The following is a 13,156-nucleotide window of genomic DNA, read 5'->3' as shown; positions in this document are numbered from 1 at the left end:
TATCTCAACACCGGAGGATCTGGAATCCAAGAATCTTCTCACTCTGAAGTCCCAGTTATGTAAAGGAAGAAACAGCACACACCAAAAAGAACATGCTGTAATCACAACAAGAAAAATCTTAAGTGTAAAGCTCAGTCATTAAATATGGGGATGTAATAATTCTCTACAACACTCCCGTTATAATGTGGGGTTTCTTCTTGTTTGTTTTTACCAGGCTCTATTTAGATCAGAAAATGTATTTCTAAGAAAGTTGCCACTTAGCTTGTGAGTAATAGCTTTACTTAATAATACTATATAGCAACAAGTATAAATACTTACACTAAACCTGGTGATACATCAGTATAGGCAAACTTCAATCTACTGCTAACAGATGGTGCTTAGATTTTGTTGATTTCTTCCATTTTAAGTGTTATCAGCAGAACTGGATCTGAACACAACGCCATTTTTTATTTTATTGCCATTATCTTCCTAATCTATAGATCTGAATACCCGTAAGGTAGATGTCTTTCATTATAAACGCAGTCTTGCACCATTGGTTACCAAGGTGTGCTATGCGCATGTCAACAGTCTTCAAAGCACATGCCAGCTCAGCGTTAGCAGTGCTTCAAAGGATGAAATAAGCTGTTAGCAGCCAAAGACAGAAGTCCTTGGAACTGTTGGAATAATACAAAGGAGTAACAGAAGTACATGCAAGTCTGAGGAGATAGGAAAGACCAGCTAAAAGAGGTGACTAAAATGGTCTAACGGAACTTAATCACCTACAGGTGGGTCATGTTTTCAAATTTTATTTTAACTAAAAGGACTTCAGAACCCTGAAGGCCAAGAGGGGTTTGTATAACTGCTTCTATAAACTGAGATAAAACAACACATTTTTTGGTCCCAGCACACATTGTTAATATCATTAGCAGTTTCAATCATACTCCAAGTGAACTGCCAAAAACCATGGATTTTTTTATTTTTCACTAAGCTGGAGTGCCAGCTGATACTGTTTTTTCCATGAATGGAGTAAAATGTCCACTTTTCCCACCGATTATAATCTTTTATTCATTTGTGAAGCTAAAATGGATACCACAGGCTAAGTGCTGCAAAGTAAATCAGTCTGTGGATAGGAGTACAAGCTTAGATGTGTGCTTGTGCATGGATAGTTAAAAGGGCTGAGAGAAAGATAAGCAGATTTTGTAGTAGAGGAGACCTCTTTTTTAAAAACAAGAGAGAGGAAATAATGTTTGTAAAAGTTCTTATGAACTCTAAATAGTACAGTATAGACTATTTTCATGAAACTTTTTATAGTCATACTTCTTCAAGCTATTTTTTAAAAATATGTTCTTTTAACCAGGCCAAGATAGTACAAAACATTAAAGGAATTCTTAAAACGTTTTAAAAACTTACTAGTGACCTCAGTATGGTCCTATTTAGCATACCCTGGGGAACATGTGTATGAAATACAGTGTGGTTTGAGGTTTTCCAAACAAAACAAACTTAAAAGAGAATACAATTTTTAATAGAAACTATTCAAATTCTCCCAAAAGATAAAACAAAACAAAAACAGGTACGTGCTGTACTGCAGCTAACTATGAAAGAACAAAGATCTTTGCTGGTTAAGCAAGGCAAATAAATGCTTTTCTGTTGTTGTTGTTTTGTTTCCTTTAAAGCGTTATCCTCCCTTTTTCTTGCAATGTATTTTTTTTTTTCAGTCCTTATACAATGTCATTACTTCAAGTGACTGACATGTATAAGAAGTAACAGAGCAACCCAAGAATATTATAAGTAGTTTGTTAGCTAATGTTTTACCAGACTAAATCAGTGTGTGTTGATGAATATTACTATATCAATGCTGCTTTGCCGAAAATAAAAATGAGCCATGCAGTGGTACTTTTTTCCTCTTTTCAAAGCAGTTACAGTCATACCACACAAGTTGAGTACATCAGGTGTAAGACATCACCCTGATGCATCACTTCTGAGAAATATGGGGAGGGAAATATCGGAGCTGAAATATCACAGCTGGCCCTGATTTCAGCTCCTGCCAAACACCTGCAGACTCTAAAAGGATACCAAAACAAAACTCCACCCTGTGGCAAGAGGCCATCCCTTAACAACTCTTCCCTGACTTTGCATCACTATAAAAATTAATTTAACATTTTTTACAGAAACCTTAGTTTTCCTGTCCCAGAAGACCATTACAGTGCCTTTAGCCATTTCTCTGAATATGCCTCAGGAAGAAAAAACAAAACAAAACAAAAAAAAACCTGACAAACTACCAGATAACTGAAGTACTGAAATATTTGATAGCTGGAATTTATCTGACATTTATTATTTGTGGAAACTTAGAAAACAGGTAGGTTTTTATTAACCTCCGGATCATCTCTTATTTTCGAAGTAATTCCAGAATGGCTTGAACACATTCTGGCAAAAATTTCATAGCATCTGTTAAAGTTTCTACAATCAATGTTGTGAACACATAGAACAGCAAAACATATAGTGTTTTTTTTTTTGTTTTGTTTTGTTTTTTTGTAAGAATCCTCTGCATGTCTGTTGATGGTTTTGTGATTGCTGCTTTTTGTTCCCCTTCATTCCCTCCCAAATATAGTGACAGATTTTATGGACCATGTCTTTAATTGTTATTCTTTGTTGAAAGAGACTTTTGTGGCCCACTGATGGCTGTCCCAAGTCAAATGCAATTATATTAATTTCCATAATACTGCAGGGATTTTTTTCTTTTTTTCATTTTACATACAGAGTTTTCTGCAACTGAAAGCAGTTGATGCAGGTCTGATGTACTACAATGTGTCTGGAAGTAATTCCTAACAGACAAGAGAAAGAGAGGATTTAAATTTTACATGTGTCTATTAAGTACTAAAACTGGTTGGAAAAATTCTAATGGAATGTTTTTCCATTTAAAAATGCCAATTCATTGAAAGTGAAACATCCCCATGAAGGTGTCTACAATTAAATTCTGTCCTGAAACATAATTTGAGCTCTATTCCTGCTTGTTTTTGCTAAGTTGAAAGTGTGTACTGCCTGGCTTTGTCTTGGTGTTTCAAGCCAACTTTTTAACTTCAATTTTTAAATTTTATGCAATGAAAAAAAAAAAAGCACAAAACAACCACCAAACCATAACCTGACCTTTAATTTTGTCAAAAGTAGTTCTTTTGTATCAAATTACAAATGTTTTTAGGCTTTTTGGTCTGTGTGAAGTTCAGGGAAGTTGATGCTGTTCTGAAGTGGAAAGCATTAAGGAATGGAATACAGTTTGAAGAACTGAAATGGAAAATCTAGTTCTAACACTTTGTAGTTTGTGATTCCCACATATGCACAATCATGCAGGCTTTTTATAAATTATGAGATTGATATCCAGATGTTACAAAAAAAGGGCTCAGAATGAGACATCACTTGTATTCTCGTGTGAGGAATATTGTAATAGAAGTGTTTAAATTTTGCCTGTGGTGAAATGTGGTCCATCGCTATGCCATATCTTTGTCTGGCCTGCTTGTTTTACAACAAATAGTAGAATGCTTATGATGGAGACATCTTGAAATATGTTGGGTTTCTAAAGAAAAATATATGGTTATCTTTATATTAATGGTAGGCTTTGGTTTGTATATACATGTAATACACATCTATTGTTTAGGTAAGAAAGATAAAGAAGGAAGCTCAGCATTTTCTACTCTAAGATTTTATTTTCAGTTGCTTATAACTTTGCAGAATTTAATAATTTGATCTAAAATTTCCAGTGATAGTTGTCTGCCTACTCATGAACTGTATTTGGAAATATTTTAGATAAAATATTTTGAGAACAAGTTTACAGAAATCTGTAAACTTTATTTTATTTATTTATTTATTTTTGCTTAGAGCTCTTCTTCCCCTTCTTAGAGAACAAGTTAAGTAGTTCTTCCACAAAGTGGTTTGGACAGAAAGGTGACTGCAGTATCATGAATGAGCTTTTTTTGCTGCCCCCTTACCCCCCCCCCCCCTTTTTTTTTTTTTTTTTTTTTTTTTAAGGCTGTGGAAGAGATGCTGGCTATGAATAATGAGCAATGGAGTCCCTGGACAGTGCATGCAAAAGATGAGCTTTCACCTGTTACCACGTATTCTGGTCCTTTGTGTATTTTGTGAGCTGAAAGCTGTCAGATTTGCTTAAGACCCAAATGAGAAATTGTTTAAGTACAGTAGATAAAAGTTTTAGGCTTCATTTTTATAGAAGTTGAATGTCAGACAAGAATCTCTTCCTGCATCTGCCATACAGTTCACATATGATTTTGAGAAAGTCCTTTAAATCAAAGTGTTAAAAATTGCTCACTAATTATGTGCTGCTGCTTCTTATTATTTTGAGCATGTTCCTTGTGACACTGTATGCTACATATACAGTATTAATTGTTCTCATGGATCTGAATGAAACTGTTGAAAATATGTTTTTGTCACTTTAAAACATAATATTGTTGAAAAATCTAAAAATCCTAATGCAGCAGTTCTACCCTTAGGTTTCCCTATACTATTCTCCCTTAGCCATGAAACTGGGACTCATCTAAAAGCAGTATTTTAAAGATGAAGTAGTTAGCTTCTAAGCTTCTAAGTAGTTAGCTTCTTAGTAGTTAGCTTCTAAGATGAGAGCACCAGAGAAATAACCCTGTGCGAAATTATTTGTGTGTGATTTGTGTGAGAAATATTGCAGTAAGGCGTGCAACTACACCTTACTTATGAGAAGTAGAAATTCTTTTAAATACCATTTGCTTCACTGAAGGAGGAAAGAGCCTAACATGTCATCTGAGTATGAGCTTCAAGCTTGTCTTGTATTTTATTTTTCTGCGCTAGCAAGCAGATGATGCTCAATAGAAGCATTTTGAATGTTCTCTTCTAATTTCTTTTAAAATGTGTGTATATATGTGAATTGTATGTCTTATGCATGTGCAAATAGTATTAACTTCCATCAAGGTAAGAGTTGTACAAATATTTCTCAATAGTGGAAAAAAAAATCTCAAAAGCATCTTATTAGTGGTCCATTCTCATTTTTTTTAAAAAAAAAAAAAAAAAAAAAAAAGGCTGTGCTTAAAAACATTTCAGTCAATGCCATTTAAAGGTAGGAAGGGTTACCTAGCCTTTTTGGGAACACCCTTCTAGAAGGAGATTGCAAAACTTGAACATGGCTTTTTGATGAAAGAGCAGAACAATATTTTTTTTTAAGCCTTAAAGTCTTTGTTAGGTCTCATGGTTAGGAATCCATAATATGTGTTACAGCCTTGCCACCAAAACTCCTTGGGTAGTTTCTGCCCCTGCAGGAGTTATGTGCTGGTTTCCTGATCTTGCTGGTCATTGATGTCAGTTGGTTTCAAAGAATCTGTACTTGGAACTTTGCTCTACTGGAGTATGGTCAGGATAGCGCCATCCATCCTTAGATGTATGTAGTTTAGTGTACTGAGCTAGGTAATGTGTAACTTAGAAATCCCTTACAGAGCATGAACTTTCATTCATATAAGCTGTGTGAATTGAAGGTCAAAAGAGTTTTTAATTAAGCAAGTTATTGCATTTATCCAAAGTTTGATGACTATCAAGTCTGTTATGTGTTTGGGGCTGGGAGGAAATATCTCTATTTGTCTATTCCTTCAAGTCGTGCAGCCTGAACAGAGAGTTTGTCTGCTGAAGGCCAAATGACTCAGTAAACTGTGTAGAAGCTTTCTTCATCTGAGCGGTTGCTGAACCATTGTTGGAAAATAGTGGCCTGTTAAGTATGGATCTTCTTTACTTTCCCTGTAGTCTGTAAATTGTATCTATATATTCTGTCGGTTTACTGAATAACAAGACCATAGATAGTCAAGCAAGAGATTTTATTTATTTATTTATTTATTTTTTACTTCAAAACATTTTATTTTTTTCTAAGTACATGTCTGCTTACTTTGGAAAACATATAGTAGGGTCAATAATAAACACTGGTATTTCAGACTGAATTTTAGATGTGCTTCAAGTATATAACTGCTTCCAGCAAAGGGTTACTTTTTAAGCTTCTTATTGTATTTTTACATATTGAAAACTAATTGCTACCATGTCTCTTTGGACTTCATATGAAGATAACCTGGATTTTTCTTTCTTTCTGAGAGACCGTGAAGGTTTTGTGATTGGTCTTGTTCACTTTCAAATAGATTGGTTTGTAATCAATATAACTAGCATGACACATCCTTGTAGTGCAAATTATGTTTTGTAGGCATAAAAATATCAGTGATATCTGGATAATAATTATTTGGTACCTTGTGCTTCTGTAGCTGCTTTGAGAGATTCTGATGATGATATTTGTATTCCAGCAAGGAAGAAAATAAAAAGGAATTGCAGAGACTAAACTGTGAAGATCAGGCTTTAGTTATCATTTGATCTTCAACTGCTTTCTTAGAGTGCTCAATTCAATTCAAAACCCTTATGGCTTGAGCTAAGCTTTTCCTGTCATCCCGAAATTATGAGATAATTATGAGATTTCCTCTTCTCATCAGCCTAAGTTTGTCTTGGAGACCCACTCATTTCAGAAAGTGTTTTTTTTTTTTTTTTTTAATTTTCTTTTTCCCTCCACCCTGCAGATAAGATACTGACATGTTCACTTTGCATTGTACTTGCACAGTAATATTAAAAAAATAAAAATACTGTTTTAGTTTTATGTTTCTTGCTGACAAGGAGGAATATTTGAGCCATGAAAAGGCAAGTATGTAGGCTGAGTAGGAGTGGATATTCTAAGACTTAGATTTCTAACCACCACAAAAAGACACTAATTAGTCAGGGAAGCTTTCTCTGTCATTGCTGTTTTCCTTCTCATCCCTGACTGGTTTTGTGTAGGTTTCTATGATGATTCAAGTAGACAGTTCATAAAGAAGCAGGCAATATTTCTTCACTGTGCATGGTTGCTGAGGCCAGGAGCATTATTACCATTGTTTTTAAGAACTCATCCTAAGCTTAAAACTGGCTACAGCATTTGGATGTCAACACTCTGAGCATCCAGCCACATGTTGAAACTTTCTCCACACAATTTCAATTGGCTACTTAGCAACTGTAGTATTTAATTATAACAGTTTAGATATTTGTTGTGTAAGTTGTATGATTTTGGAATATATGTTTTAGGGGTAAATCTTCTTTTGAATCACATATAAATCTTGACTAATATTTTTGGTGATCTTGGGTGCTCCTCAGAACTTTTAGTTCTGAAAAATAATCTAGGTATATTGTTACCTTTAAAAAAAAAAAAAAAAAAAAAGTTCCAAGTCTTGATCAGGTTTACAAAAAGGCCTTTGGGATAACTCAATTGAATTTTAGTTGTCTAGAATGACACCTGAAATACATCATAGCTCACATGAGAGGAAAATGTATTTATATTCTTGTGCATGTGTGTAATGGCCTATTAAAATAAACATTCCTCTAAAGAAAGAGTCACCTCAATGTGAAAATAGTGCTTGAAGATGATTAATGATAGTACTAAATGTGGAGATCTTGAGTCACACATGAGGTGGACAGAGAGAACGATACTTTGGGAGTTTTGAGCCAAGTTTACGAATGGCATGAGAAAGTCACGAGGATAAATGGAGATGCCAAGCAGACAATATTTACACTGTGCATTCCAGTTTAATTTCTAAGAACAAGTGGTAAAAAGAGAGACTCTTTAGAAATCAAAACAAACAAAAATATAAGAACTGGAAGTTTGTCTCTATTATTTCAATATCCATGATATAAACATTGATGTTAAATCCCACATTACAATTTAAAGGCTACTTTTCCTTTTCTGACTAGCCTGAAGAATTGGGTATTTCCAAGATGATCCTTTGCAGCCTCTTAGAAACTTCTTAGCATGGTGACAAGTTAGCAAGGTGGCAGAAGGAAGGCAGTTCCATAAGACACCTTATAAGTCCTAGGTGTGAGAGTATTTCTTCTAGGTTCCAGACAATGTTCAGCTGAACCCCCATAATACAGTGAGATTAACCTGATGCTGAAATTAAACCTCTGCATAGGGTTTCTCAAGACAAAAGGGCACACGAGAACTCAACTGTAAAAGATGACTTTACTTCCTTGACGGTCTGAATGTGAACTACTCCAAAAAGATTTTAAGAAAACTTAGAACTATGGAAGACTTCTCCAATCTTCTAAAGCTAACCAACTCTTTGGTCAGAAAGATAGTTTGGACAATGAGCTTTAAAATTCAAGTGTATCATCTAAACTATTACTCTTTTTTAGCATCTCTATAGGGTAGTGGGCATACTTTCTTAACATACGATTCAGGAAAAATGGTAATTTCTGAAAACAAATTGACCAGAAGGATGGTTATTTTGATTAGAGAAAGGGTGCTTCTTTAAAAAAAAAAAAAAAAAGACAATGAAAACAACAATACAAACCCACCAACCAAGCAAAAAGACTATAAAGTCGTTGCCAAATGCTGATGAAGTGCTTGAAATAATTTATTTGCAATATTATATTTGAGAACAAGTATTCAAGAGGTGTATTTGTATGCACATACTGTGTCACTCAATATGCTTTAGATTATGCTCTCAAACTTCAGATTTTTTTGTACTTTTCTCCTTCTTGAATTCTATTTTCAGCTTTGTAATCAAGAACTGCACATGTTGGTTTTGAAAAATGTTTTAAAATTCCTCTAAAGCTGTCCATGCCCTTGGTCATAGAGTTGTGAGGTATATTGCTTCCTGCAGTTAATCCATGGTGAACACTAGGCATTGGAAATTGAGGCTGTCAAATATATGTGGGAGTTTCAAAAAGCAGGCTGTGTCTCCTACCAACCTCCACAGGTTTGAAGGTTGGTGTTCCCCCAAGCTCAACTTTGGAGAGAAGATTTTGCCAAATGTAGTCAGATGCTCCCCTGACATGGTGCAAGCAACTGAAGTGCCTTTCCCTTAATTCAAATCCAAAGTGGACAGGATCAGAAACACCATTTAGCATCTGCATATCTTATTTTTATTTCTACTACTGTATTTCCACAGGGTCACAAATGAGGGGAAGGAAGAGGTAGGTTTTCTCTTCCCTTGTTATGGTGAAGGCTATGCATTTATCTAAAACAGCTGAATTCTCTCTTCCAATCATCAAGATACAGACTTTGAATTTTAGAGAAACTTTTATGTTTAAATTCTGTAATAATGGATTTTGTGGAAAAAGCAACAACAAAAAATCCAAACACAAACCTTCTCCTGTTTCCATTTACCCATGAGAATTCATGAAATCAGAAGACAATAGTACTTGCTGAGAACAGGAGTGTGCCCCCCCCAAAAAAAATAAAAAAACTCCTGAATTTATGTTATGATGCTCCCTTGCAATTAGGGGCTACTTTGTACAGGGAACTGGGAAGAAGCATTTTCTGAAGGGAGACAGCATCTTCCAGTTTCTGAAGTTATCATGATATTATTCTACTCAATTTTCTCGATGCTGTCAGCAGGTAAACCGGACTTCTTGTTTGTACCAGATTCATCAAACACATGGTTTTGATAAAGGAATCTGTTACATTGCACAGTTTATCATATAGGTTTGCCACCTTTAATGTATGTTTTCTCATAGGAATCAGCTATCTGTTGATGACTTTCTTCATCTGTTTTGGGCTATGTTATTTGTTCTAGTTAAGAACTGCAGTAGCAAATTATATATATATATGTTTATATATATATTTTTATTATGTCTCTTACTACTGAAAAGTACTAGCAGAAGAAAGGGAAGCTGAAGCATGCAGTAGGCAGATACTTTAATGCTACTATGACATTGTTTTTCATCTTTATATGTTTTTCATGCTGATAATTCTTTATTTTTAACATTTTCCTTGTGAATCTAACATTAAATACATACAATGTGAATTTTCTGTATGTAGTATTTATGCATAAGTTATCCTGTTTCACAGTATTTACCAGTGGAAACTTAAGTTTGATGCAGTATTCTGTTACACATTATTCTCTACCCTAAACCAACATATTTGAAAGGAGAGAGAATTTGCAGGGCAATTCCTATTGATAGTAAGGACTTGCTGCATTTTTCAGTGTTAACTTCCTGGCCTGAGGATGTAAGAACATGCCTTTAATAGGAATATGTACTTGAGGGTTTAGTAAGTCATGTGTTTTGAAACACAGAAGATATATCCTTAATACAGAATGATTTTTTTAAATTGCCTTTTTTCTGTCCTATGCTGTCAACTCCAGTAAATATGCTGCTATAACTAGCAGCAATTAATTTTTTTTTTTTTTTTTTTAAAGACATTCATTATCTCTGTGGTAAAATTTCAAAATGTTTGGAAATTTAAATAGCATACCTTTATGTCTTTTTCCTGTGAGCATGTCCTCAAAATCTAAAAAGATAAAATATTAGTCAAACTGCTATTCTAATTGAAATTAAAGGCACAGAAAAACCACTGCAATTGTTAATCAAGTAAGTATCTATCTCTATACCATATAACTAGCAGACTTATAAAAATAACAGCAAATTATAGGTTCCTTGTGAAATATTTGCTATTACAGAACACTCCTCTATCCAGTCATTTTTCTTATTTTAGAGTAAAATGCAAACATGTTCATTCTCACTATATACATTTTACTTCTCTTTTTATATGACTGATGGAAAATAAACATGAAACGAAAGCATGTGGAGATGGTTTATATCTTTACAAGTCATCAAGGAAAGGGTGCAGAAAGAAGTGTTAGTCATTTTACAATACAAAGCACTTTTTCAAGCTTCTTGGCTCGAATTCATTTAAGAAATTTTTTGTTTTGAACATACTAAATTGTGTGGCTATAAGCTTTCAGCTGCTTCAAAAGGAAAGACAGATGCACTTGTCATATTGTAGGTGTACTTTCTTTGAGATTATTGCACTTGCATTAGTTTAACCTGTGTCAAATCAAGAACCCAGTGCTGCTATTCTAGCTGTCTCTAGCTGACCATCTAAATAATCTCAGAGGTCAGTAAATTGATGGGTGTGATTGCAACTCAGTACTTGTTTATGTATGAATAGAGTTTGTCTTCAGCTATGCCCTTGATTACAAATTAACACAAAATATTGTGATGCAAATGTTAAAAAGAAAAAGTATATTACAGACAAAGCAGTGTAACTGCTCTACTGATGGCTATGGAGTTGGTTTGTTAATTCACAGCATTTTTGCCTTTTTTTCTCTGATCACAGAATTTTCTAGGTTGGAAGAGACCTCAAGATCATCGAGTCCAACCTCTGACCTAACGCTAACAGTCCCCACTAAACCATTTCCCTAAGCTCTACATCTAAACGTCTTTTGAAGACTTCCAGGGATGGTGACTCCACCACTTCCCTGGGCAGCCTGTTCCAGTGCCTCACAACCCTTTCAGTGAAGAAGTTCTTCCTAACATCTAACCTAAAACTCCCCTGGCTCAACTTAAGCCCATTCCCCCTCGTCCTGTCACCAGGCACGTGGGAGAACAGGCCAACCCCCACCTCGCTACAGCCTCCCTTGAGGTACCCATAGAGAGCGAATGTAGTAATGATGTAGTAACCAGTATGTAGGACAGCCTTTGGGTGGGTAGACATATCCTTTGACATGAGTATTTTACACTAGATCACCAATTCATTTATAGAGGTCACTATTTTTTTGGAGAGGGTGTGGTAAGCTTAGTGCTAATTACTCAGCCTTGACTACTCAGTAGGTGAAAACAGATAACTGAGAACTCAAAAATCTATTTTATGTTTTGAAAAATAAATGGCTGTGTTTTTTATTTTGTTGTTTTTGTCTTACCTTTTGTCTGGAACATTTTTACTGCGTTTTGTGCACATTATATGTGGGAATGAATAAAGTTGTAAAATTGTAAAATCTACACGTAGCAATTACATGTTTGAAATTTATGTGTAGAAAGCAGAACTAGGAATTACTTCACCAATTATAGACTGCAGTCTTGCTGCAGAGAAGTCTTGCCTGCTTGATGTGTGTGGTTAATTAGTAAACAACCATCATGTTTGCCTGACATTCTGGAAGAGGCTAAAATTGCATATAAAATAGACTGCAGCTTGATTTAGCTGTATTTGAAATCACGACGGGGATGAAAGAAAATATGAAACTTGTTTTTGCTTAGAAAACTATCTTGTTCTTCTTTATTTTAAATGAAGTTTTTATGTTCTTGCTGTTTTGCCTCTAACTTTAGCATTTATTCAAAATCCCTTAAAAAGTTACAGAGTGATAAAAATGAGAACAGGGAGATCACTATAATTGGTAATACCCATTGTTTTCTCTGTTTAGTGGCTGCATGTTTCAGTTGTTTCATCCAAATGACAACATTCTTCCCTGTCCCACTTACTACTCTGTCTTCAAGTCACTGCAGCACCTCTCAGGAAAGCAAAATACTAAGTACATTTGCTCATCTAACAATGTTTTCTGTTAACTAAAGCAAAACATTTTTGCTCATGTGTATAGCTTCATACTGTCACAAATCCTTCCTAGCAAAGAAGTATTCAACAGATAAACATTTATTTACTGCTTGCTTGAACAAATTAATGTATGGTCTTGACTGACTTTCTTCTGACAGGGAAAATATGGCTTAAAAGTAGTGGAGATTTTTTTTTTTTGTATTCTCTTAGGCCTTATTATTTTCAATAAGACAATTATACTATATAAAATTGGGCTTCTCTGGTGAATTCTTCATAAGAAGAGTGGTTCTAGTACAAATTAAATGATTTGTTATTTGTATTGAATTCACTAACTAGATTAAAATATTGTCAAAAGCTTAAATGTGAACAAAATATTAATCAGAGAATCACAGAATTGTCTAGGTTGGAAGAGACCTCAAGATCACTGAGTCCAACCTCTGACCTAACCAAGCCCTCCACTTAACTATATTGCTAAGCTCAATTAAAGAGACCGTTAAGTATTTTCTATTAGATATGCTGTATCCCAGATCAGAAGAGAGATATGAAGAAATGCTTCCGTTCACTCAAAAACATGATCAGTGTAATAATTATGGTATGCTATTAAGCCTATGATACTTTTAAGATAGAATTTTTTAATAGCATAAAAATCAATATGGTCCCCCAAAAGAGGAATGATATCAGTGCTGAGGTTGAATTAATTTCAGTCATTCTTTTTTTTTTGATCTAATGAACTGCACACTGAAAAGCTGAAAACTGCACGATACCCACCACTGGCTACTCTGGAAAAGCAGAGCAAGGAGAGTATCTATGGAATAAGTCTAG

At 34.6% G+C, this 13,156-nt stretch overlaps 1 protein-coding gene across 3 annotated transcripts in view; it reads left to right on the top strand.

Annotated features, from left to right (window-relative positions):
- The window catches only part of SUGCT (succinyl-CoA:glutarate-CoA transferase), a 314,340-nt gene that overhangs the window by 132,785 nt on the left and 168,399 nt on the right, over window positions 1–13,156 (top strand). Inside the window, exon 14 of one of the 3 annotated variants that reach the window (XM_084283113.1) lies at window positions 11,126–11,258. The exons of the other annotated variants lie outside the window; for them this stretch is intronic. Within the exon in view, the coding sequence (XP_084139239.1) occupies window positions 11,126–11,179 (54 nt within the window). The 3' untranslated portion in view covers window positions 11,180–11,258. Of the gene's footprint in view, window positions 1–11,125; window positions 11,259–13,156 lie in introns of those variants that run through there. 3 annotated transcript variants of the gene reach the window in all.

Source organism: Netta rufina, assembly GCF_964035555.1.
Source record: "Netta rufina genome assembly, chromosome: 2".
NCBI classification, from domain to species: Eukaryota; Metazoa; Chordata; class Aves; order Anseriformes; family Anatidae; genus Netta; species Netta rufina.
Note: the sequence above shows the minus strand (reverse complement) of the source record. Positions and strands in the feature narration are given on the sequence as shown.